Here is a 25631-nt window from a genome sequence, read left to right on the forward strand (position 1 = left end):
CCTATCTTGTTGTACTATTGCAGAGGTTGTTCTAATTTTAATTAGATTCTTATGTTCAACTCCTCTTCTCTGTACTTTTGGTTTACTTAGTTTACGTAGGCGGGGGGCAGACACAGTCTCTATGAAGTGTTGGGTGGGTAACTGCTCTAATGGAGGTGCAGAAAAGCGTGTAGGACTGCAGCTCTGCCTCCTGGTCTCAACTCTGAGTTGTCAGGGGTTAGGTTCATAAATAAAATCGGTCAGATTTCTAGAGATGAGAGCTGCTCCCTCCAAAGTGGGATGGATGCCGTCTCTCCTAGTCAGACCAGGTCTTCCCCAGAAAGTCTGCCAATTATCAGTGAAGCCCACACCGTTTGCTGGACACCACCTTGACAGCCAGCGATTGAATGATGACATCATCTAACAATCTTACGGTATTTACGCTTATCCTTAGCCAGCAGTTGCCAGCAGGCATTTGTCTATGATCGCTGGTGTCGCTAACTTCACGTTTCTCAAAATGGAGCTGCCAATAATCAGAGTTGGTTTCTCAGCGGGTGTGTCGCTGAGTGGGGAGAACCTGTTAGAAACATGAAACGGTTGGTGGTGACCCGTGGGCTTCAGCTTGGGACTATGCTTCCTTTGAACAGTCACCCAGCCTCCCTGGTTTCCCGGCTGCTCGGGAGTTATCGAGGGATGGCTAGCCGGAGCTGCACTTTGTCGGTCCGCACCGGCTACGGGGGCCTGGCTGACTACTGCTAATGGTTTGGTTTCCATGGTGCGGAGCTGAGCTAAATAGACAGACTTATGGGTGCTTGAGCAGAACTAATATTACTTTAAAGAGCGGATGATAAGCCACTGTAACAAAACACAGAGCAAATTACACTCACATGAGCAAGAGAGACAAACGCATGCTGCTACTAACGCAGCAACCAGAAACAGGAAGTGAGACGATATGCTTACCTCAGCATGAAATTTGGAATCCTTTCACTCCATTCATTGACATTCATAGTCAACTGAGTTCTTTGAAAAGGGTGACTGGTTGTCGGGTCGATCTTTTTGTCTCGATCATTGATGTCTTCCACTTTCCAGTTGTTTTAGCTTTGACAAGTGCTTGAATTGACTTACGGATGAAAACTTTGTCAATTATTTGGCACGTCACCACATCCATTTTCTTTCTAGGGTGGGTTTCTCTGTGCACAAGCACAACCAAAACAGTTGACCCCATGTTCCAGATCATTGAGGACGTTGTTCGCATGCTGTGCCACGTCTTTGTTCAGTTCCTTACTGCCAGTGTCCACCCATCTTTGCTTTGTATCTATTGAACTCTGCAAGCCTTCCTGCGATTTCCAAAATCGACTTTCCAAAGCAATTGGTGTTGAATTCCATCTAACAGAAGATATGTTTGAGCTGGCCAGACCTTTGCACCCTGTCATCAACCCAGTCACCCACTGGTTGTTTCTAATAGACTCTTGGTTTCCAGGTGTGAGTATCTAAAAGATAATGGGATCATCCCACCTTATTTCACCTTACATAACTTTAGTGCAAATCTGGGAGACGCTCATTGAGTTTGCATGTTTGTCCTTTGGGTGCCATGGTTTCCTTCAACAGATCAAAGACATGTACATGACTTAAAATTGCCCATCTGTATTCATGTGAGTGTGAATGGCTGCCTGTTGACCTGTGTGAACCCTATGATGCCCCCGTTTACCTTTAACAGGACAAATGGGTGTACAAAATGGATGGAAAAAGGAGCAAGTTTGCCTGAAACATGTTTTTTCATCATACAGAAGGAAACCGTTCCTGTTTCTTTATATTTAGTATGATTGCAGGCGTTCTACCAAGTCCCCCCCCCCCCTTTTTTTTTTTTGTTTTGCTAAACGTGAGAATCAAACATCGACCTTTTATTGATGAGGTCACGCTGCTGCTGGGGGTGTCTTGTGCTTTGAAAAGTTTTAAAACAGAGTTTGAGCTCCGTTCTGAGGGACTCACAGTATGACTGCAGCCTGACAACAGATGAGTCCTCAGATTCACAGAAGGTTACCAACTTACTTTTGTCATTTTTAACCAAAGCAACTATCTCTGTTATTATGAATCTGCTGAGAACTATTTTGCTGGATTCGTTTAATATGTGCTTGATGTTTCAGCTGCACACGAGGCAGAACAAGCAGATGTTTAGAACAGACACATTATAACCAGTGAATTTACAACAAAATGTAACAAAGCTGTTGGTTTGTGTGCAGAGTCCAGTTGTTGTGAACTAATTGGAAACTCATGATGAACTCTACTCAAGTTTCATATTTCACACTTGCTGCCTACTTTGACACCGGGCTGCTTAAATACTTATACTTCATGATTGTCATGTTGTTATATATTCTTATAGTTTGTGCCAACCTGTTGCTCATCGTGGTGATCTGCCTGAACAGAAGCTTACATGAGCCCATGTACCTGTTCCTGTGCAGCCTGTTCGTCAATGAGCTGTATGGGAGTTCAGGCTTGTTTCCGTTCCTTCTGCTTCAGATCCTCTCGGACGTTCACACTGTTTCTGCTTCTTTTTGCTTCCTGCAGATTTTCTGTGTATATTCTTATGGAAGTATAGAATTTTTAAACTTAGCTGTCATGTCTTATGACAGATATCTTGCTATCTGTTATCCTCTGCAGTATAACTCACGTATGACTTACGGCAAAGTTGCCATCCTCATTGCTCTGATATGGTTACTCATATTTCTTGTGAATGCTTTTTCATTATCTTCGATTGTTCCTTTACAGCTGTGTGGAAACATCATTAACAAAGCTTACTGTGACAATCACTCCATTGTCAAACTGGCGTGCTATGACACTACAGCCATTAACATCTATGGACTCATCATTGCTGCCTGTTCAATTTTCATTCCGCTCATTCTGATCTTCTACACCTACATGAAGATTCTTAAAGTGTGTTTTTCTGGTTCCAGACAGACCCGACAGAAAGCTGTCAGCACCTGCACGCCTCACCTGGCTTCCCTCTTCAACTTTTCTTTTGGGGCTTGCTTTGAAATATTACAGAGCAGGTTTAACATGAACAGTGTGCCCAATATAATGCGAATTTTTTTGTCATTATACTTCCTGACATGCCCACCACTCTTCAACCCTGTGATGTATGGACTGAAACTGTCTAAAATTCGTGTTACGTGTAAAAGTCTGCTTACATATATACGATATTAGTATCAGCTGCCACCTAACAGATTTTCCTGTTTTCTCGTTCATGTTGATCTACCATTGATAGTAAGTAAAATTGTCTTTACAGATGGAGCTCTGTGCCCATACTGTTGAATGTGTTTAACTACAGTAAGCTTTCAGTGTGTTCTGGAGCACGCACACAGCTTATGTTCGAAGAAAGCAAGCTGCAGGCCTGAACATTTTAAAACCTAGTCCAACACGTTATGAATGTTTTAAAAAAGAAAAACTTTTCTTTCTGTTTTCCTGTAATTGTGTTTCTCAGTTTGGACGGGCTTTCCTGGGAAAGTGCTATCCACTGATGACCACCTGTGGTGGACTGGCTCAGGTGTCTGCTGGACACACCTGGCAAACCCAAACTCTGAACCGGGAATGAGGACTTTTTTCCTGCACCCAGGACAGACTGAGGCCATGGAGTCCGAGTTGGCCATGTTCAAAGTTGCCATTGCAGAAATTGTCAGTGCTTGTCATTGTGCCAGTCAAAGTACCTGCTGCTGGACACAATGGTACAGGAGAGCCTCAAGCAGTAGAATGAGCAGCAGACAGGTTTCAGGATGTCAGAAAAACTTCTGGAAGGGAGTTGAAATATCTGTCTGAGGGTAAGATGATCTACTCTCTAACCCTCACATATGATGACGGTGCTTAGTTTGCTCAGTTTGTTGAAGCGGTACCTGCTTTACGTTACAGTACTCATCCAGGTACAGACCGTGTTTCATATTGTATTTCTGTCATTTCTGGTATGTGGGTTCTGCTTGGCCGGTTCCAGGACACTGTCAGTTCGCCTCCTGGGTTGGACCCAAACATAGCCTCGAGCTTTGCCTGGAGGGCTGTGAGGCTTTCCCAGACCACATTAGATATGTAGTCCCTCCAGCATTTCTTGCTCTGCCCGATGGTCCCTTCCCAGGTGGATACCCGAACCACATCATCTGACTGGCTGTCGCACAGTTTGGAGCATATAGGTGTATTTTTAATTGCTGTGTAAAAACTTCTTAATTACCTCCTTGGGAATAATGGACTAATGACCTACAGAATGACTTGCTGAATGTGATCCATCGTGTTTACATGACGTTGCCCCGGCACCATAGCGCACATTTAGACTGACCATCATTCAACCTCCTGATCTCTTTAACGTGATCCTGCAGAAGGCCAAAAAACACAACACATATCCCTAAAACTTTAAATCTTGAATCTGTGACACACCAAAGGATGTGACTGTGTGAAAGCTATAAAATATCATTTGTCCAATTCCTCAGTTTTTGAACAAGCTTAAGCCACCTGTCAGGACCTGGAGGGCAAACCGCAGACAATGTGGCTTTAGGAGAGGATCCGTCGGTGCACATGCTCAGGGTTTCTGTTTGTCCCTGTTGTTGTAGTTGTACCTTCAAGGCCCAGAAGAAAGAAAGGACAACTTAAGGCATTATTGAACCGTTTATTGGGTAGAACTTTGTTTTTCCTTTCAAAGTGAATAAAGAATCATACAAACTGTACTTTTGTTTTCCCTTGTTAAATATATAAAAGTCAAGTTCTCTTTATTTACAGCAGCAAAACCATTTCAGTAGTGAATAACAAATAATTTGACAACACTAATTAAAATCAAAGGAGGAATATATGTGATGTTGATGACCATTAGAATTTTACATTTGGGCAAAAATAAGATTTTTACATATGTTTCGGATGTTTGACATATTCAGGCCATACACTAAGGGGTTGAGGAGAGGCTGGCATGTAAGCCAGTATAGTGATAAAAATATTCGCAACATATTGGGAACATTTTTCATATTAAATCTGCTCTGCATGATTTCAAAGAAAGCCCCAAAAGAGAAGTTCAAGAGGGAAACGAGGTGAGGTGTGCAGGTACTGAGGGCCTTCTGTCTGGTCTGCTTAGAACCAGAGAAACAAACTTGAAGAATCCTCACATAAGTGTAAAAGATCATAATTACAGGACACGAGATTGTGAGAAAAGTGACAACCAGCCCATAGATGTTGTTGACTGTTGTGTCAGAGTAGGCCAGTTTAACAATGGTGTAGTTGTCACAGTACACTTTGTTAATGACGTTCCCACACAGCTGTAAAGGAACACTCAGTGATATTGGAAGAAAACACAAAATAGAAGCATATAACCACTCTGCAGCAATAAGTATTGTAATCTTGTTATATGTTATCCGTGTGTTATATTGTAGAGGATAACAGATGGCCACATATCTGTCATAAGACATGACAGCTAAGTTGAAAAATTCCATACAAGCATAAGAGTACAAGCAGAAAATCTGCAGGAAGCAAAGTGAAGCAGAAACAGTGTGAACGTCCGAGAGGATCTGAAGCAGAAGGAACGGAAACAAGCCTGAACTCCCATACAGCTCATTGACAAACAGGCTGCACAGGAACAGGTACATGGGCTCATGTAAGCTTCTGTTCAGGCAGATCACCACGATGAGCAACAGGTTGATGCAAACTATCAGAATATATAACAACATGACAATCATGAAGAACAAGTACTTTAAAAGCCCAGAGTCAAAGTAGGCAGCAAGTATGAAATATGAAACCTTTGTGGAGTTTGTCATAGTCCTCCTCACATGAACAGATTTCACAGATTAGAAAGAAATCAGTATTCTGAAGGATACCCGACACTTATTCCTGCACTTACAAAAGTCAATGTGATGTTCAGTTCAGGAAAAACAAACCCGCCATTAGTTTATGACGTTGTGTGAATCCTGATGTCCACCTGTTGCAGTCTGACTGATTCCCTCCAAACGGAGCTGACACTCTGCTTCTTTTAACTTTTTCAAGTCGGTGGACGCCCACAGCCGTGAGCTGACCTCATCATCAAAGGAGCCACTTAGAAAACTTATCTCCTGTGTGCAATTTAAAAAAATAACCTGCCTCGTACTTTAAAGTAATGTGTTTTTAATCCTTCAATTATTACTTGATTTGGCTTCTTCTGTCTCAAATTTGCACAACTGAATCTCAGTGGATGACAGCTGTTGTTCTGATTTAAAGCTCTGCTCGCTGCTGCTGCATCAGTGGGATGGCATTACTAACCAGTGGTTTGCCCGTAACTGGCCTGCCTCATTTTTCTGCTAAATCGTTCATCTGCCTTGTTTGAGATTTAGCCTATCGCCATTGTTTGCCATGTTTGGGTCCAAACCTGGAAAACCAGTTCCGAGTAGCATCATCATCATCATCATCATGACTGCCATCTGACATCAGATGTGTCATGTTAATAACCCTGTGCGTACAGTGTGAAATGTCTTAATCAGCCTCACCTTTTCCCCGGCGCACTTCTGCACTAATTTGCAACAATAGTGTGTGATCCATGTTTGTAGTGTATAAAATTAACAAATGGAAGCTGTAAATCCAGTTTACTTGGTCTACTTTCAGTTGACCCCAGGCGACCATGGCTACCCACTTAAGAGCTGGCTGATGAGCCCTCTCACCAACCCGCAGGCTGACCAAGAGCGGAGGTACAATGACCTCTATTCCCGCACTCGGTCAGTCGTTGAGAGGACAATCGGTCTGCTGAAGGGACGGTGGCGCTGCTTGGACAGGACTGGGGGTATGCTGCTGTACAGTCCCGAGAAGGTGTGCCGCCATACCACTGCCAGAGCAGCATATCCCCCCACCAGATGAACCAGAAGCTGGACCCACGAATGTGCATCCGACCCAGGAAGCCTTTCGGGCCCCATCAACACAAGATTTCAACCATGTGAAAGAGGCAAGGACGCAGAATTCACTTATTCACCATTGCATTTATTAATTCACCAATATTTGTGAGGACGCCTATAAGTTGATCTAGGCAATCATTTATGCCGCCTACTGCACTAATGATTTCTTTCTGTGACTCCAGCACAGCACGGTGAGGACACGGCCAGTGGGGTGGACAGCAGCAGCAGCAGCAGCCGGTGGATCTGGCGTACTGGTGCCGGAGACGCTGCTCGAGGAATCGCCCGAGTCTGTGTCACGTGGCTGCGACTGCGTGTCCTCTTCTGTGTTTTAAAATAATAAATTGAGTAATCAAACATGTGTCAAAGTCTTTGATATGCTGCCATGTTTAAATTTAAATTCAAAAGTTTTCAGACCAAATAATACTATACATACAGCATTTATGCGTGAACCTCTATCTTACAGGGCTGTGAGCAGGCTACTGTATGAACACATCTGTTGTGAGTTAGACAAATACATAGGTATTTACCTTAGGGGTAATCAGAGTCACCCACATGTGCTCCCACCACCCCTGAGAGAGCAGTGTCACCCCAGCTCTCTGTTCAAACGGGGTGGGCCCCTCCTGTCCCCCCTGCCTGTTTTGGCCACACTTTGGCGGTGGGCAGCCATCCTCCCTTCACATCCACCTTGATGTCGGACCACTTCTTTTTCACCTCTGCTTGTGTGTGCTTCTCTGACCCCACAGCACTGACAGCCTCACACACACTCTCCCACTCACTCACTCACTCACTCACTCACTCACTCACTCACTCACTCACTCCTCTGGCGTTTGTTGCTTATGCCGGAGGAGAGCGTGCCAAACAGCACATTTTGCACCTCCACTTCAGCGAGCAGCGCCTCCAATTTGCTTTTGGTGAAATTCTTTTTCTTTCCCATTTTACTCATTCTTTTTTGATTTTCTGATCATGCAGAGAGGGGAATCCCAGGTGCAGGGCTCGTTTAAATATGATTTGCGTATTTAAATAGGGGTGTGGACAGGGAGGGGTCGGGTACTCCAACATGTGCGCTCAATTCCACGTTGACTGGTATGTACAAAGGAAATGTGCTTGGATTCATGCGTGCGCACAGATTCATACCTCACCTGGATATTTTTGTGTGTATGACATTTTCTGGATTTGAGCGTATGCCGTGTCTCAGTAGGAAATCCACTTTGTACATGAGGCCCCTGGTCTCTACAGTCACCTGACCTGAACCCAGCTGAGATGTTTGAGATGAGTTGAAGCTCAGAGTGAAGGAATAAAACAAGCCACAATTTATCTCAAGAAGAAGAAGAAGAAGAAGAATCAGAGGGTCAATCCCCTTTATTTGTCACACAACTTACATGCGAACACGCCATGCAGTTGGTTAAATTTGTCCTCCGCGTTTATCCTATCCTGGTCGTCCTTCTTCCGTGGCAGACCAGGAGCAGTGGGCTGCCAGCCGACGGCGCCCGGGGACCCAGTCTCTTTCGTCACCATTGGTCAGGTAGTGATCTTCTTGCATGTTTTTAGTGTTTTTTTTTTTTTTTTAAGGAGGATACCCCAGGTGAACACGGGGAGAACATGCACACAGAAAGGCCCCTTTCCTCAAGTAGCAGGCACCGAAGGCATGGTGGAGGACACGCCCCTGGCACTCACAGCGTGAATCGAACCCGGGACCTTCTAGCTGTGAGGCGACAGTTTTTTCACCGTGCCACTGGTTGCCCGTGCCAAGTGGATATAAAGTCTGTACAGCATACAACACATGGTACCTGGCAGACCAGCCTTAACTATCGCTGCCATGTTTTAATGATGTGTCAATGCAGACCCTAGCAGATGAAGCTGGCTCTCTTCGAGACTTGAGACTGCATGATCAACATAACCAGAAAGACCTCATCAAAACAGCTTCAATATCTTCCCTCCAGGATTGACACTAAGGAGTCTAGATCCTGCCATCATCAGTTGGTCAAGCACAACTGTCTGAAGTATGCATGAGATGACCTCCCTTTGGAGTGTCATGCAAAGAGCAAGGAGCTCTATCCCGTCACGTTAGGTACCTTTGAATTCAGTAACCCTCTGGCACACGGGACTGGGGCTTGGCTTTGGTTGTCATGTACCTGGGTACTTGCCTTTCGGTGATCCAGCAGCTGTGTGGACAGGCCCTAGCAGGGAGAAACGATTGCGACCGGGTCAGAGACAGCGACCGGGTGGTACCCGACACCTCAAGTATTGGCCATGTAGCTTCCCGTTCTTAAATAGTGGACTTTTAATCTTTTAGTCTCACTACTCTCTGACTACCACATGGTACATTGTTTTAGCTATTTGCTACAAGATTTTAGCCACTGAGTCATTTTTATTATTTATTTAATTTTCTGTGGGTTTAGTGCAGTTTTGGCTTTATAATCATGTAAATTTAGTAAAAATTGCTCTGTTTGTATTCTTAAATGTGTTGTGATCTCCTTGGTCACGGTGTTGCTCCACCCCTGATCTAAAGGACCAGTAAGGACTCCCCTTTCCCTCTTACAGACACATTACAAACATTAATGACAAGTAAAATCTGCATTCTGGAAAATAAAATGGCAAACTTAACAAAGTACTCAGATAGCATGATGGGCACTATAATATTTCTTTTGCCCCTCTACGTTACGTATGTTGTCCCAAAAGTGGACTGGTGAGCCGTGGTGGGCGTACACTAACTGTAAGAACTGAAAAGAAGTGGATCCTCAGTGTTTGACTTCAGTCAGGAGGGGCTGAGTGCAGCAGTACAGAAGATGATTTCACACAGTCATGAACTGTGTGACTTACACATTATGCTGATCATCAATAACTGAGCAGCAAGATTGAAGAATTTTCTGCATTAGTTTTTAAAAGAGCTGACTTACATCCCACAAAAGGCTGAATGTTGTTTCTGTGTTGATGCCGTTCGGTTCAGTTCAAAACTAACATAACTTTGCATTTAAATGATTTAAACTTGCTTTGTGAACAAAATGATGACAATGATGATAAACTCAACACAGGGTTCATATTTAACATTTTCTGCCTACTTTGACTCCGGGCTTTTAAAGTACTTGTTCTTCATGATTGTCATGTTGTTATATATTCTGATAGTTTGCATCAACCTGTTGCTCATCGTGGTGATCTGCCTGAACAGAAGCTTACATGAGCCCATGTACCTGTTCCTGTGCAGCCTGTTTGTCAATGAGCTGTATGGGAGTTCAGGCTTGTTTCCGTTCCTTCTGCTTCAGATCCTCTCAGACGTTCACACTGTTTCTGCTTCTTTTTGCTTCCTGCAGGTTTACTGTTTGTACACGTATGCGAATGTACAGTTTTTTAACTTGGCCATCATGTCGTATGACAGATACCTCGCTATCTGTCATCCTCTTCAGTATAACTCACAAATGACAAATAACAAAGTTGCCTCGCTGATTGCTGTGTCATGGTTAACTCCATTTCTTTTAGTTGTTCTGACAACATCACTGAGTGTTTCTTTGCAGCTGTGCGGGAACGTCATCAACAAAGTGTACTGTGACAACTTCTCCCTCGTCAAACTGGCCTGCGATGACACCACAGTCCATAATGTCTTAGGGATTGTTTACATGTTTACTGTCATCTTTGGTCTTATCATTTTAATTCTTTATACGTACGTGAGGATTCTCCACGTGTGTTTTTCTGGCTCTAAGCAGACCCGACACAAAGCCGTCAGCACCTGCACGCCTCACCTGGCTTCTCTGCTCAACTTCTCTTTCGGCTGTTTCTTTGAAATACTACAGAGCAGGTTCAACATGAGCAGTGCGCCCACGATACTGCGCATTCTTTTATCGTTATACTGGCTTACATGCCAGCCGCTCTTCAATCCCGTCATGTACGGAGTGAGTTTGACTAAAATTCGCATAATTTGCAACACTTCTGGTTTTGGTAAAAGATGAATCAATAACTTTATATATAATAAATTTTTGTAGTATTAAACTATCACCTTATATGATCTCTGTCAGTACAGGGCTGCCACAGGGCTCCAGAAGCTCCTCAGGGGCCCCACAGGCTCCAGGTTCACTGTGTGGCAATTAGTTTGCAGGGATTTTGTAAATTTTGGTGATACTGTCGGCGATGGGGGCCTGAAGGTGACCTCTTGATTTGGAAGGCATAAAAAGAGGCAGGAGCAGAGTCTCAGCTGAGTTCGGAGGGACCCCGGCTGAGCAGCAGATGAATGTTTGGATTCTCACATTGTTGTCAGCGACGTTCTGCAGTTTCTAATCTGAGCCGAATCATTTTCAATCAGAGAACTCTTTTCTCTTGTAAGTGGACTGAACACTGCTTTGATAGTAAAGCTGCAGTTGCTCTTTAGTGATTATCATGTCGGTTTGTGCCAACCTGCTGCTCATCGTGGTGATCTGCCTGAACAGAAGCTTACATGAGCCCATGTACCTGTTCCTGTGCAGCCTGTTCGTCAATGAGCTGTATGGGAGCTCAGGCTTGTTTCCGTTCATCCTGATCCAGGTTCTCTCTGAGTTTCACACTATTTCTGCATCTTTTTGCTTTTCTGTGTGTACACGTATGCAAATGTAGAGTTTTGTAATTTAGCCGTCATGTCTTATGACCGATATCTGGCCATCTGTTGTCCTCTGCAGTATAACATGCATATGGCTCACAAGACAGCCATACTTATTGTTCTAACATGGTTATACCCTTTTCTTGCTGTCACTGTTTTGATCTCATTGAGCGCCTCTTTACAACTGTGTGGAAACATCATGAACCAAATTTACTGTGACAACTACACCATTGTCAAACTGGCGTGTTATGATACCACAGTCAATAATATCTATGGAATATTTTACACAACTGCAACAATTTGTGTTGTAATTTGAATCATTTACACATGTATCAGGATTCTTCACGTGTGTTCTTCTGGTTCTAAGCAGAGCAGACAGAAGGCCGTCAGCACCTGCACGCCTCACCTGGCTTGTGGATGTTTTTTTTTGAAATAGTTCAGAGCAGGTTTAATATGAAACATGTTCCTCATATGTTGCATATTTTTTTTATCTGACATGTCAACCTCAAAATTCGCATCATGTGTAAAAGTCTTGTTTTTGGTCAAAGATAAACTCATTTTTCATATTTTCTCAAATTTTGCAACATGAAAAAGCTACTACTACAACAACAACAACAACAACAACAACAACAACAACGTGTATGTATTTATCAAATGTGAATATTACAAGTTCTATAAATGCCTTTTGAAGAAAGTCGTTGGTTTGAGCCTCTGTGTTTGAGGATGACTAATGGCTCCAGTGGTGACTGTATGTTTAAAGATCAGTGAGTTCAGCAAAGAGAAGAAGAAAACAAAGACTGCTCCATAATGATGTCATTTTGCTTGAACGGTCACAACTTACAAATACTGCATTTATCTCTCTTATTTATTTATTTATTGTATTTTATTGCTATTTTCATCATCTTCTTGATAGCAAGTTATTATTCTGTACTTAACAGTTTTATTGTCTGCTGTTGTTTTGTTTTTGTATCTCGAAACCATCGTAAATGAGGGTTCCTCCTCAGTGGTCTTTCGAGGTGAAATAAATGAATGAAGGAATGAACTTTCTCAGTCGTTGATGGTGGTTGTGTCAGGCCCGAACTCAAAACAGGACTCAGGAGCAGAGAATGACAGTGAGCAGACTTTTATTGAGTCAAGACAACCTCTATGCAGAGCAAACAAAGGGGCTATGAAACCTGATCTATGAAAATACTCAACAACTCTAGAGAAAACAAAAAACACTCCAAAGGAGGAAAATATCTCAATCACGGATCTATAAAAATTATCAAACTCAAAATCACTCACTGAGAGGAAAATCAAAAGGCTACAAAACTTTAAACTAAAGTCTCTCCGAATGGAGAAAGAGCTAACAAAGAAACAGAAAGAACAGGACAGAAACAAAAAACTCTCCTAAAAGATGGAGGCTAGACTCACTACAACTATGAACTATATGAACTGAAAATCACTCCAAAGGGAGGCAAACCAAGAAAGCAAATTACTCAAAAGACTATAAATGCTAAACTAAACTACAGAAGTTACAACAAAAAATCACTCTGACGAGGAAACAAGACTTACAAATACAGACTGTGGCTGTGAGCTATGATGCAGGCTTTGGTGATCGGACATAAGACGAAACACTTCGGCACAGGACAAAGGGAGACGCAGACTATTTAAACACATGAGGGTAATGGGGAACAGGTGGACACAATCAGGAATCAGGGATGACGAACAGGTGACACAAGAGGAAGGGCAAGTGATCGCAGTGTGACAGTACCCCCCCCCTAAGGGCCGACTCCTGACGGCCCAGGAAGTTCAGGATGGTCCCTGACAAAGTCGTCTATGAGGGACCGGTCCAGTATGAAGCGGGACGGGACCCACTGACGCTCCTCTGGGCCATAACCCTCCCAGTCAACCAGGTACTGCTTGCCCCGACCCCGGGTGCGCACTGCCAGCAACCTCTTGACCTTGTAGACAGGACCCCCGTCTATAACTTCCGGAGGAGGAGGGGGCGGGAGGGCCGGGACCATGGAACTGTCCTTGACTGGTTTGACCTGGCTTACGTGGAACGTGGGGTGGACACGGAGAGACCGGGGCAGACGCAGGCGAACTGCTGCAGGACCAATAACCTTAGTGATGGGGAATGGCCCCACGAAGCGTGGTGCCAATTTCCTCGAGGTGGTTCGGAGGTGAAGGTTCTTGGCTGAGAGCCACACTCTCTGGCCTGGCTGGTATGCAGGAGCGGGCCGTCTTCTCCGGTCCGCGGCCTTTTTGACCCGGTCTCCCTGGCGGATAAGGAGCTGCCGGGCGGCCGCCCAGATTCGTCGGCAACGGCGGATCATGGCATGGGCGGAGGGCACCGACACTTCAGGTTCCTGGTCCGCGAAGACAGGAGGCTCGTAACCATACGCACATTTGAAGGGTGAAAAACCTGTGGCTGAGGTGGGCAGGGAGTTGTGGGCATACTCGACCCAGACCAGGTGTTTGCTCCATGTTGAGGGGTTCTGGGACACCAAACATCGGAGGCCGGTTTCCAACTGCTGGTTGATGCGTTCGGTCTGGCCGTTGGCCTCCGGGTGATAGCCTGAGGTGAGACTAGCCGTGGCCCCGATGAGACGACAAAACTCCTTCCAGAAACGTGACACAAACTGGGGCCCCCGGTCAGAAACAATGTCCCTAGGAAATCCGTGGACTCTGAAGACATGGTTAATCATAATCTCAGCCGTTTCTTTGGCTGTGGGCAATTTGGGCAAGGCTATGAATCTAGTCATTTTGGAAAATCTGTCTACCACCGTAAGAACCGTGGTGTTACCTTGGGAGACCGGGAGCCCCGTGACGAAGTCCATGGAGATTTCGGCCCATGGTCTGGAGGGGATGGGCAGCGGCTGAAGAAGTCCCATACGTGGCCTGGAGGACGTCTTATTCCTGGCACAGACCGAACAAGCCTCGACGTACTCCCGGACCTCCCGTTCCATGGATGACCACCAGAACCTCCGGGAGATGGCATACATGGTGCGCCGTACCCCCGGATGACAGGAAAGCAGCGAGGTGTGAGCCCAGTGGATCACCTGTGGGCGCAGCTCAGCCGGGACAAACAATCGATTCTCGGGACACCCACTAGGTGGCAGGCTCTCACCGTTTGCATGCTTAACCTCATTTTCTATCTGCCAAGTCACCGCTCCAACCACACAGGTCCGTGGAAGGATTGGCTCTGGTTCTTTGGCAACAGGCTCGGGGTCGTAGATTCGTGACAGGGCATCGGGCTTGACATTCTGGGACCCCGGCCTGTAAGAAAGAGAGAAGGAGAAGCGGTTAAAAAAGAGTCCCCACCTGGCCTGGCGAGAATTCAGTCTCTTGGCTTTACGTATGTATTCCAAGTTCTTATGGTCGGTCCAGACAATAAACGGATGTTCCGCCCCCTCAAGCCAGTGTCTCCACTCTTCCAAGGCCAGCTTGACCGCCAGCAGCTCCCGGTCGCCGACGTCATAGTTCCGCTCCGCCCTGGACAGGCGCCGCGAAAAGAAGGCGCAGGGATGCACCTTCCCGTCCTGTTCCGACCGCTGGGACAGGACTGCCCCAACCCCTTCATTGGAGGCGTCCACCTCGACCACAAACTGCCGCAGAGGATCAGGCATCGTGAGAATGGGAGCCGTGGTGAAGCGGGTCTTGAGGTGCTGAAAGGCTGCCTCTGCCTCCGGAGTCCAGAGGAATGGCTGCTTCGTGGAGGTGAGTGCATGGAGCGGAGCCGCTATAGCACTGAAGTGTCTGATAAACCGCCTGTAAAAGTTAGCAAAGCCGAGGAACTGCTGGACTTTTTTGCGGCTATCAGGCGTGGGCCACTTGGCCACAGCGCTCACTTTAGCCGGATCCATCTGCACCCTTCCAGGGGCTACAATGAAGCCCAGGAAGGAGACGGTGTCGGCATGAAACTCACTTTTTTCTGCTTTCACATAGAGCTTATTCTCCAACAACCGTTGGAGGACCTGGGATACATGGTTTCTGTGAGTTTCTAGATCTGGTGAGTAAATGAGAATGTCATCCAAATACACATACACAAACCGGTCTAAAAAATCCCGGAGCACCTCATTTATCATAGTCTGGAATACAGCTGGGGCATTAGTGAGACCGAAAGGCATGACTAAGTACTCGTAGTGGCCGCTAGGAGTATTAAATCCTGTTTTCCATTCATCCCCCTCTCTGATCCTGATTAAATGATAGGCATTGCGTAAATCTAGCTTGGTAAATACCTTAGCCTGCTGCAGCTGGTCGAAAACAGACGTCATCAGGGGCAGGGGATAGCGATTTTTGACGGTGATGGCGTTTAGGGGGCTGTAGTCGATGCAGGGCCTGAGAGATCCGTCCTTTTTCCCCACAAAAAAGAATCCGGCCCCAGCTGCTGACGAGGAAGGACGAATAAGCCCCGCCCTCAATGATGACTCTATGTAATCTTTCATGGCTGCTTTCTCTGGCCCGGAGATGGAGTACAACCGGCCCTTGGGTATGGGGGAGCCAGGAATCAAGTCTATGGCGCAGTCGTAGGGCCGGTGTGGAGGAAGTGACAAGGCCTTGCTTTTGTTAAAAACCTCTCGGAGGTGGTGGTAGCAGGAAGGCACGGAGCTCAGGTCGGAGGTTTCAGAGTCTGTGGCAGAGGTGACAGAGAAGTGATTAATAGCAGTCATGTTATTCCCCTGGACCGGAACCGGTTTGCGGTGGTCCACACAATCCTCCCCCCATCCCATAATAGCCCCTGTTATCCAGTTCACGTGGGGGTTGTGTTGACATAACCAAGGGTAGCCTAAAACCAGAGACTGAGAGGGTGAAGTAACCAAGTAAAAGGTCAGGAGTTCCCAATGCCCCTGGATCTGCAGATCCAGTGGTTCCGTGGCGTGAGTGATCAAAAACAGTTTTTTTCCGTTGAGAGCCCTGGCTTTGATGGGGCTGGCCAGGGGGTTCGATCTTAACCCCAATGTCTCCGCCAGCCCCCAGTCAATTAAGCTCTCATCGGCCCCAGAGTCTATGAGTGCCTCAATGTTCATAGTGATGGCATGGTGCGTTACCTTAACAGGCGTCAGGCTGCGCGGAGCGCGGTCCGTGGCTGGGGGTTGACTCACCTCCTGGATCTTTTTGGCCGGACAGGTAGCGACGAGGTGATTAGATTTGCCGCAGTAAAAGCAGCTGCCTTCCTGCTGGCGTCGTCGTCGCTCCTCCGGTGTCAGCCGTGTCCTGCCAAGCTGCATGGGCTCCTCTTCCCTGGTGGGGAAGGAGGGAAAACGGTGCTCAGGCGGTGAATCACGGAGAACTTGCCCCCCCGGGGCAGGAAAACACGGAGCCCTCTCCGACCTCGAACCACTGCTCCGCGGATGCCGGAGCTCACGAACCCGGTTGTCAGTCCGGATGGCAAGCGAGATGAGTGAATCCAGGTCCGCAGGCAAATCCAGGGGCAACAGCAGCTCCTGGATATGAGTCGCCAGCCCCTTCAGGAAGACATCGTACAGGGCGGTGTTATTCCACCCACTCTCCGCCGCCAGGGTGCGAAAGCGAATAGCATAGTCGCACACCGAGTCCCGGCCCTGTGTCACTCTGCTCAACTCCCTGGCCTTTTCCCTGTCAGTCGACACAGGATCGAAAGTCATCATGAGAGCAGTTTTGAAGTCTGTAAAAGAGGAGCAAAGCGGAGAGTCTCGAGCCCACTCAGCGGCGGCCCAAGCTTTGGCTCTCCCTGTCAGGTAGGAAATCATGAATGCAATTTTAGACTTGTCTGTGATGAATGCGTGCGGGAGCTGTTCAAAATGTATGGAACAATCAATAAGGAAAGCCCTGCATTGTCCTGGTTCCCCCGAGTATCGCTCCGGGGAAGCCAACTTGATTCCCATCCCGGCCACGCCCTGGGACGCGGCCGCAGCAGGAGCTGGGGGTTCCGGCGCCGCTGATGGTGGGGCTGTCTGCCGCAGGTGGTCCGTCAGCTCCCTCACCTGGGCCGAAAGCTGGCCAAGCTGACCCACCATCGCCGTCTGGAACTCCTCCTGACGAGAGATGCGGGCTTCCTGAGCCTGTAACGTGGCCGCCCACCGGCCAGCCTCTGCTGAGTCCATACTGGCCGAAGTGTACTGTCAGGCCCGAACTCAAAACAGGACTCAGGAGCAGAGAATGACAGTGAGCAGACTTTTATTGAGTCAAGACAACCTCTATGCAGAGCAAACAAAGGGGCTATGAAACCTGATCTATGAAAATACTCAACAACTCTAGAGAAAACAAAAAACACTCCAAAGGAGGAAAATATCTCAATCACGGATCTATAAAAATTATCAAACTCAAAATCACTCACTGAGAGGAAAATCAAAAGGCTACAAAACTTTAAACTAAAGTCTCTCCGAATGGAGAAAGAGCTAACAAAGAAACAGAAAGAACAGGACAGAAACAAAAAACTCTCCTAAAAGATGGAGGCTAGACTCACTACAACTATGAACTATATGAACTGAAAATCACTCCAAAGGGAGGCAAACCAAGAAAGCAAATTACTCAAAAGACTATAAATGCTAAACTAAACTACAGAAGTTACAACAAAAAATCACTCTGACGAGGAAACAAGACTTACAAATACAGACTGTGGCTGTGAGCTATGATGCAGGCTTTGGTGATCGGACATAAGACGAAACACTTCGGCACAGGACAAAGGGAGACGCAGACTATTTAAACACATGAGGGTAATGGGGAACAGGTGGACACAATCAGGAATCAGGGATGACGAACAGGTGACACAAGAGGAAGGGCAAGTGATCGCAGTGTGACAGGTTGACGTAGATTAAGGTCCTGCGATGGAACAAATTGGATGAACTTCAGACTCGAGAGAGGAGTTTAAATCAAAGAGAACTGTCTTAATTAATCTATATTATCACTGTTTTATTTCATAGTTGATACAAAACATGCTCTATGTCTACCATTACACACCGAATCACTACTACCATTAATATTTTGTAAAGCCACTATGAAAATGAAAAACCAACTTCAGTAGACACGACCATAGTCCACTGTCATCTCCAACCTTCAGTATGAGACGTTGCATCACGTTCATGACTTTAAAACCAAAGACCACCCCTGAACTGGATGGTGGGCACTGAGTCAAGGAGTGTGCTGTTGTATCACCTTGACTCATTTCTGGAAGTACAGTTATGAAGGTGGCTGAAGTAGTGCCGAGGCTAAAAAATGTGTATGCAATATCTCAGTTACTGTAGCGAGCCGGACCACTATACTGGCTTTTCCCCCATCATTGGTAAAAACTCCTGTATCCATTGTGCTCGACTATCTTATACTGGAGGCAATGCTTACAATGTAGTTTATCCAAAAGATTAATCAAAAGACTCGCCCCAAGGCCACCAAAATACAAATGACCACTGAGACACGTGACTTTAGTGATGATGGTCTTTGAACAACACTCTTTGTACACTGTGTGCAAAAGTGTTTGATTTGATGCCCCTTGGGGATGGAATGTGAGTGACACCCCCTCCCCCAGGGTGACCAGGGTTGTCTCTTTTCTCTACAATCAAAAGAAAACCTTATTTTGGCCATTTAAGCTTAAAGTAGAATTTAGCCTCTGCTCGTTTGGGAAACAATTTGTCCACATACTGACATTTGTTCCTACAAACATACAGTTTGGTGTTGAGTGTCTTTCTCAAGATGTTGAGACGTGAAGTCAGTGGAAACACAAACCCTACAATTACTGGCCAACTCCGTCGACCCCCTGAGCTCAAGAAATACTTAAAACATACAATAATCACACAATCATATTCGACACATAGTGGCTTTAATACAAGGATCAGCACAAGTTAACAACTACATCTGAGTTCTTTACATTTTTCAGCTGCTGTTCAAAGTCATTACAAAAACACAGACACAGATACAAACAGACTTTCCTCCTGCTGGCCACGGTGACCAAATCTGACAGATTAGACGTCCTACATTTCACCGCAGACCAGACTTTTACATGTGATACGAATTTTGGACATATTGAGTCCATACATTACAGGGGTGAAAAGGGGCTGACATGTAAGAAAGTATAATGACAGAAATATTCGTAATATGTTGGGAAAACTGTTCATATTGAACCGAGTATGGACTATTGTAAAGAAACAGCCAAAAGAAAAGTTGAAGAGGGAAGTGAGGTGAGGAGCACAGGTACTGACTGCTTTCTGTCTGGTCTGTTTGGAACCAGAAAAACACACTTTAAGAATCTTCATGTATGTGTAGAAGATCAGAGATGAAGGACATGAGATTGTGAAAGTGGCGTAAATGAGTCCATAGATATTATTGGCTGTTGTGTCAGAGCAGGCCAATTTAATGATGGAGTAGATGTCACAGGACACTTTGTTGATGATGTTCCCACACAGCTGTAAATGCACAATTAAAGATGTCGGAACAGTAGTTGCAAGAAGAGAGTATAACCAACTCAGAGAAATAAGCACAACAACCCTCTTAGTTGTCATACGTGAGTTATACTGCAGAGGATAACAGATCGCCAGATATCTGTCATAAGACATGACAGCTAAAATGACAAATTCCCCAGTGCCATAAGAGTACAAACAGAAATTCTGCAGGAAGCAACGTGAAGCAGAAACAGTGTGAACGTCCGAGAGGATCTGAAGCAGGAGGAACGGAAACAAGCCTGAACTCCCATACAGCTCATTGACAAACAGGCTGCACAGGAACAGGTACATGGGCTCATGTAATCTTCTGTTCAGGCAGATCACCACGATGAGCAACAGGTTGGCACAAACTATAAGAATATATAACAACATGACTATCATGAAGTATAAGTATTTAAGCAGCCCGGTGTCAAAGTAGGCAGCAAGTGTGAAATATGAAACTTGAGTAGAGTTCGTCATGAGTTTCACAACAACTGGACTCTGCACACAAACCAACAGCTTTGTTACATTTTGTTGTAAATTCACTGGTTATAATGTGTCTGTTCTAAACATCTGCTTGTTCTGCCTCGTGTGCAGCTGAAACATCAAGCACATATTAAACGAATCCAGCAAAATAGTTCTCAGCAGATTCATAATAACAGAGACAGTTCCATCAAACAAGCCCAAACATACCATTTCCCTCCAAAATCAACATAATGCTTTGGTTAAAAATGAAGCTGGTAACCTGGGCATGTACATGGGCTCATGTAAGCTTCTGTTCACACAGATCACCACGATGAGCAACAGGTTGGCACAAACTATTAAAATATATAGCGACATAAGAATGACAAAAAATAGATATTTTAAATGGCCGCTGTCAAAGTAGGCAGTAAATGTGAAGTACGAGAACTGAGTTGAGTTTTCCATCATCCTCCCCATGATTCATAAAGCAACCATAACACTTTGTGTGGTTAGAAGAAATGACACTAATCATATAACATTTCCTCAAATATTTGACTTATCTCACCTAAATCACATCAAGCTCTCATAAATAGACGAAGACAGTAGAAGAAATTCATTTTGTGGAGCAGTCATGACAAACACCTCACACTCACCACTCCGTCATTGGAGAGTCAACAGAACGCTTCAACAACACAATTCATGAACATACGAGTTCTCACATTCATCGTGCGCCTCTCTGTAGTCAAACCACGAATCCCTCCCAACTGAACTGAAACTTTGCTTCTGCTTCTTTAAAACTCTCAAGTCAGAGGACGCCCACAGCAGCAGTGTGACCTCATCGTCAAAGTCAAATCAAATCAAATCAAATCAAACTTTATTTATATGGCACTTTTCATACTTAAAAGCAACACAAAGTGCCTCACAGAGGCTAAAAACAGTAAAAAAGAAAAGAAAAAAGAAAAGCCAGTCCTCCCACCCCCATAAATACATAGAGACATATATAGACATATAGAGAGTCACAGACACAGACGTACGCACACACACACCCATACACCCATATGGACAAGGCAGGGAATAAGCCACCTTAGGGGGCCATCCACACTGAGAGGGCCCCCGGCCCATGACTAGGGAGCGCCACCCGTGACCGCCCCGACCCAGGCAGACAGGGGGCCCCACACCAAGGTGCAGAAGCCTCCAGCCATCCAGGCCAGAGCCGAACCCTCGGCAGTGCCCCCATCAGTAGACCAAGAGCAACTCCCAGTGTGGGGGGCCCCCATGAGGAAACACCGCAGCTAAAAACCAAGGGTCTAAGACATAAACATTGAATGAAATAAAATGAGTAAATGAAATAAATAGTAAATAAACATGTCGTTAAAACATGCAACTTATAGTGCCAGCTTATAGTTAGGGCTGGCTCAGGCTTGTCCTGGACCAGCCCCTAGTTATGCTGCTATAGGATTAGACTGTCGGGGGACATCCAAAGACACACCGAGCTCCTCTGTCTTTCTGTCCCTCTCCATCTGCACGCTCTCATGTCCTACCACGGCGTGTTACTAACTTAGCTCCTTCCCCGGAGTCTCTGTGCTTTGTCGTCTTGCAGGTTCCCATGGACAGTGGCTGAATCTGGATTGTGGATTTCAGCTGCGTCTCCTGCCTTGGCCCTGCCTGACATCCACTGCAACTGCTACTGCTGTTATTACATCCACTGTCACTGTTACTGTGACTGCATGTCTGTCTCTCTGTCTCTGTCTCTCTCTCTCTCTCTCTCTGACTGCTTTTCTTTCTGTCTGTCTGTCTGTCTGTCTCTCTCACTCTCTCTCTCTTGCTCTTCCTCTCTCACCCAACCGGTCGAGGCAGATGGCCGCCCACCCAGAGTCTGGTTCTGCTCGAGGTTTCTGCCTGTTAAAAGGAAGTTTTTCCTCGCCACTGTCGCCAAGTGCTTGCTCATGGGGGAATTGTTGGTTTCTTTGTAGATAAAGAGTTTGGTCTGTACCAGCTCTATATGGAAAGTGTCCTGAGACAACTTCTGTTGTGATTTGGCGCTATACAAATAAAATTGAATTGAATTGAATTGAATTGAATTGAATTGAACTAAAATAAGATACAAATAAAGATTTAATATGATAAGAAGCCTGATTAAAGGAATGAGATAAATCAAACAAATCAAGTAAAAGCCTGATTAAAAAGGTGGGTCTTGAGCCTCTTTTTAAAAAGATCAAAGGACCATCCGCACACTCAACAGTAAAAATGTGAAGCTCAAGAAAACAGATGGTTTATTTACTGCATTTTCCTTCTTTTATTTCACTATTTATTTAATCACTTCACTATTTAATTATTTCATGGACCTTTGTTGCAGCGCTTCATGAATTTATTTTATCTGTCAAACTCACCCATCAAAGTCAGTGGGCGGGACTAACGATGATCTAGTGAATCGATTGCTTTCAACTGAAGTCTTCAAGCATGGCGGCTACAGAAGAGCTCCTTCAGCTTTCACGAGAGTTGCTTTCAGATATTTTAAACCTTGCAGAGTACATGGAAACAGGACCTGCAGACCCAGAGCATGTGGTCTGTAAAGCAGAGGAATTCATCAAAGTGGTTGGCGTTATTTTGGCATTTTACGACCAAGACATTGATCCAAGAGTGAAATCAAATTTAGAAGTTCTCCACTGCTTTGCTGCTCAACAGCCACTGCAGCACATGGAATGGGGACATGGAATGTCGCCTCACTGTGGGGGAAAGAGCCTGAGCTAGTGCGGGAGGTTGAGCGGTACCGGCTAGAGATAGTCGGGCTCACCTCCACGCACAGTCTGGGCTCTGGAACCCAACTCCTTGAGAGAGGCTGGACTCTCTTCTACTCTGGAGTTGCCCGCGGTGAGAGGCGGTGAGCTGGTGTGGGCTTGCTTATAGCCCCCCAGCTCAGCCGCCATGTGTTGGAGTTCTCTCCGCTGAGTGAGAGACCTATCCCTGCACTTTCGGGTTGGGGATAGGTCTCTCACTATTGTTTCGGCCTACGGGCCGAACAGTAGCGTAGAGTACCCGGCCTTCTTGGAGTCCCTGGGAGGGGTACTGGAAAGTGCTCCAACCGGGGACTCCATTGTTCTGCTGGGGGACTTCAATGCTCACGTGGGCAGTGACAGTGACACCTGGAGGGGTGTGATTGGGAGGAACGGCCTCCCCGATCTGAACCCGAGTGGTGTTCTGTTATTGGATTTCTGTGCTAGTCACAGTTTGTCCATAACAAACACCATGTTCAAGCATAAGGGTGTCCATCAGTGCACGTGGCACCAGGACACCCTAGGCCGGAGGTCAATGATCGACTTTGTAGTCGTATCATCTGACCTTCGGCGGTATGTCTTGGACACTTGGGTAAAGAGAGGGGCTGAGCTGTCAACTGATCACCACCTGGTGGTGAGTTGGATTCGCTGGCAGGGGAAGAAGCGGGACAGACTTGGCAGACCCAAACGTACCGTGAGGGTCTGTTGGGAACGTCTGGCGGAACCCGCTGTCAGGGAAGTTTTCAACTCCCACCTCCGGGAGAGATTCAACCAGATCCCGAGGGAGGTTGGAGACATTGAGTCCGAATGGACCATGTTCTCCACTTCCATTGTTGATGCAGCCGTCCGTAGCTGTGGCCGTAAAGTCGGCGGTGCCTGTCGTGGCGGCAACCCCCGAACCCGGTGGTGGACACTGGAAGTAAGGGATGCCGTCAAGCTGAAGAAAGAGTCCTATCAGGCCTGGTTGGCTCATAGGACTCCTGAGGCAGCTGATGGGTACCGGCAGGCCAAGCGTGCGGCAGCTCGGGCGGTTGTAGAAGCAAAAACTTGGGTCTGGGAGGAGTTCGGGGAGGCCATGTAGGAGGACTACCGGTTGGCCTCGAGGAAATTCTGGCAAACCGTTCGGCGCCTCAGGAAGGGGAAGCAGCTTTCTGATATTGTCGGGCGGTGGAAGGAATACTTCAAGGATCTCCTCAATCCCTCTGTCATGTCTTCCGTAGAGGAAGCAGAGACTGGGGACTTGGAGGTCGATTCATTCATCACCAGGGCTGAAGTCACTGAGGCAGTTCGCAAGCTCCTCGGTGGCAAAGCGCCGGGGGTGGATGAGATCCGCCCTGAGTACCTCAAGTCTGTGGATGTTGTAGGACTGTCTTGGTTGACACGCCTCTGCAGCATCGCGTGGCAGACGGGGACAGTGCCTCTGGACTGGCAGACTGGGGTGGTGGTCCCTCTTTTTAAAAAGGGGGACTGGAGGGTGTGTTCCAACTATCGAGGGAATCACACTCCTCAGCCTCCCTGGGAAAGTCTATTCCAGGGTACTGGAGAGGAGAATCCGGCCGATAGTCGAACCCCGGATTCAAGAGGAACAATGCGGTTTTCGTCCTGGCCGTGGAACACTGGACCAGCTCTATACTCTCCACAGGGTGCTTAAGGGTTCATGGGAGTTTGCCCAACCAGTCCACATGTGCTTCGTGGACTTGGAGAAGGCATTTGACCGTGTCCCTCGCGTCATTCTGTGGGAGGTGCTCCAGGAGTATGGGGTTGGAGGCCCTCTGTTGAGGGCTGTACAGTCCCTGTACAACCGGAGCAGGAGCTTGGTCCGCATTGCCGGCAGTAAGTCGGACCTGTTCCCAGTGCATGTTGGACTCCGGCAGGGCTGCCCTTTGTCACCGGTTCTGTTCATTATTTTTATGGACAGAATTTCTAGGCGCAGCCAGGGGCCGGAGGGGGTTCGGTTCGGGGGCCGGCAGATTTCGTCTCTGCTTTTCGCGGATGATGTTGTCTTGTTGGCTACCTCGAGCCAGGACCTTCAGCATGCGCTGGGACGGTTCGCAGCCGAGTGTGAAGCAGCTGGGATGAGGTGGCTTGCTCCCTTCAGGTTGGGGGAGAGTTCCTGCCTCAAGTGGAGGAGTTTAAGTATCAAGACTTGTGACACCAGAGTTTTGAAAAATGTTATGTTGACCTCTTCTGCCACATCCCTCCGACAAATCATTATCATAACTGGATTTTCCAGCAAGGTTATTACCAATAGATTATTATGCAAATCCTACTGGTAAAAATATGGTAAAGCAATACCATATTTTGGAAAAAAATATGGCGGAAAGTTTGAAAGTGGTGGCGCTTGCTACATCCTTGGCTGCCACTACGGCGACTCCACTTACCTCCCCACACAGGTGCGACGGCTGTCTCCAAAATTCCCAGTCCATTGCACAACTCGAGCGCCATATCTCCGATTTTTTAGTGGATCTGGAAGGAATAGCATAGAATAGAATAGAATAGAATAGAATAGAATAGAATAGAATAGAATAAATCTTTATTGTCCACCAAGGTGGAAAATTGTCTTCGGCTCACCAACATATAAAAACAGACAGCTCTGGTTGTCTGT

General features: G+C 46.4%; 6 protein-coding genes across 6 annotated transcripts in view; 3 read left to right on the top strand and 3 right to left on the bottom strand.

Annotated features, from left to right (window-relative positions):
- spcs2 (signal peptidase complex subunit 2) overlaps positions 1–25631 on the bottom strand; it is a 308748-nt gene that overhangs the window by 214785 nt on the left and 68332 nt on the right. The gene's annotated exons all lie outside the window — the stretch shown is intronic.
- LOC139335963 (olfactory receptor 11A1-like) lies at positions 2251–3180 on the top strand. The gene has a single exon (XM_070969745.1). The coding sequence runs from the start codon at positions 2251–2253 to the stop codon at positions 3178–3180; it is 930 nt and encodes a 309-aa protein (XP_070825846.1).
- LOC139336773 (olfactory receptor 6E1-like) lies at positions 4827–5753 on the bottom strand. The gene has a single exon (XM_070971001.1). It carries the CDS (start codon positions 5751–5753, stop codon positions 4827–4829), a length of 927 nt encoding a protein of 308 aa, XP_070827102.1.
- On the top strand, positions 9866–10795 carry LOC139335964 (olfactory receptor 6E1-like). The gene has a single exon (XM_070969746.1). The coding sequence runs from the start codon at positions 9866–9868 to the stop codon at positions 10793–10795; it is 930 nt and encodes a 309-aa protein (XP_070825847.1).
- Positions 10848–11910, top strand: LOC139335965 (olfactory receptor 6J1-like). Its single transcript, XM_070969748.1, is given in 4 exon segments — positions 10848–10914; positions 11212–11400; positions 11403–11828; positions 11831–11910. Coding segments are annotated over 4 exon segments (762 nt in total).
- Positions 19344–20717, bottom strand: LOC139335966 (olfactory receptor 11A1-like). The gene is made up of 2 exons (XM_070969749.1): positions 20558–20717; positions 19344–20110 (listed from the first exon to the last, which is right to left on the bottom strand). Exons 1-2 carry the CDS (start codon positions 20715–20717, stop codon positions 19344–19346), a joined length of 927 nt encoding a protein of 308 aa, XP_070825850.1.

Source organism: Chaetodon trifascialis, chromosome 9 (genome assembly GCF_039877785.1).
Source record: "Chaetodon trifascialis isolate fChaTrf1 chromosome 9, fChaTrf1.hap1, whole genome shotgun sequence".
NCBI lineage: Eukaryota > Metazoa > Chordata > Actinopteri > Chaetodontiformes > Chaetodontidae > Chaetodon > Chaetodon trifascialis.

What these genes read in the sequence shown, in the direction of transcription:
- LOC139335964 (XM_070969746.1), top strand. Translation starts at nt 9,866, where the DNA reads ATGATGATAAACTCAACACAGGGTTCATATTTAACATTTTCTGCCTAC.
- LOC139335963 (XM_070969745.1), top strand. Translation starts at nt 2,251, where the DNA reads ATGATGAACTCTACTCAAGTTTCATATTTCACACTTGCTGCCTACTTT.
- LOC139336773 (XM_070971001.1), bottom strand. Translation starts at nt 5,753, where the DNA reads ATGACAAACTCCACAAAGGTTTCATATTTCATACTTGCTGCCTACTTT.
- LOC139335966 (XM_070969749.1), bottom strand. Translation starts at nt 20,717, where the DNA reads ATGGAAAACTCAACTCAGTTCTCGTACTTCACATTTACTGCCTACTTT. An exon ending in CTGTGTGAACAGAAGCTTAC is followed by an intron (nt 20,111 to 20,557) that starts ATGAGCCCATGT and finishes ACAGAAGATTAC; the next exon opens with ATGAGCCCATGTACCTGTTC.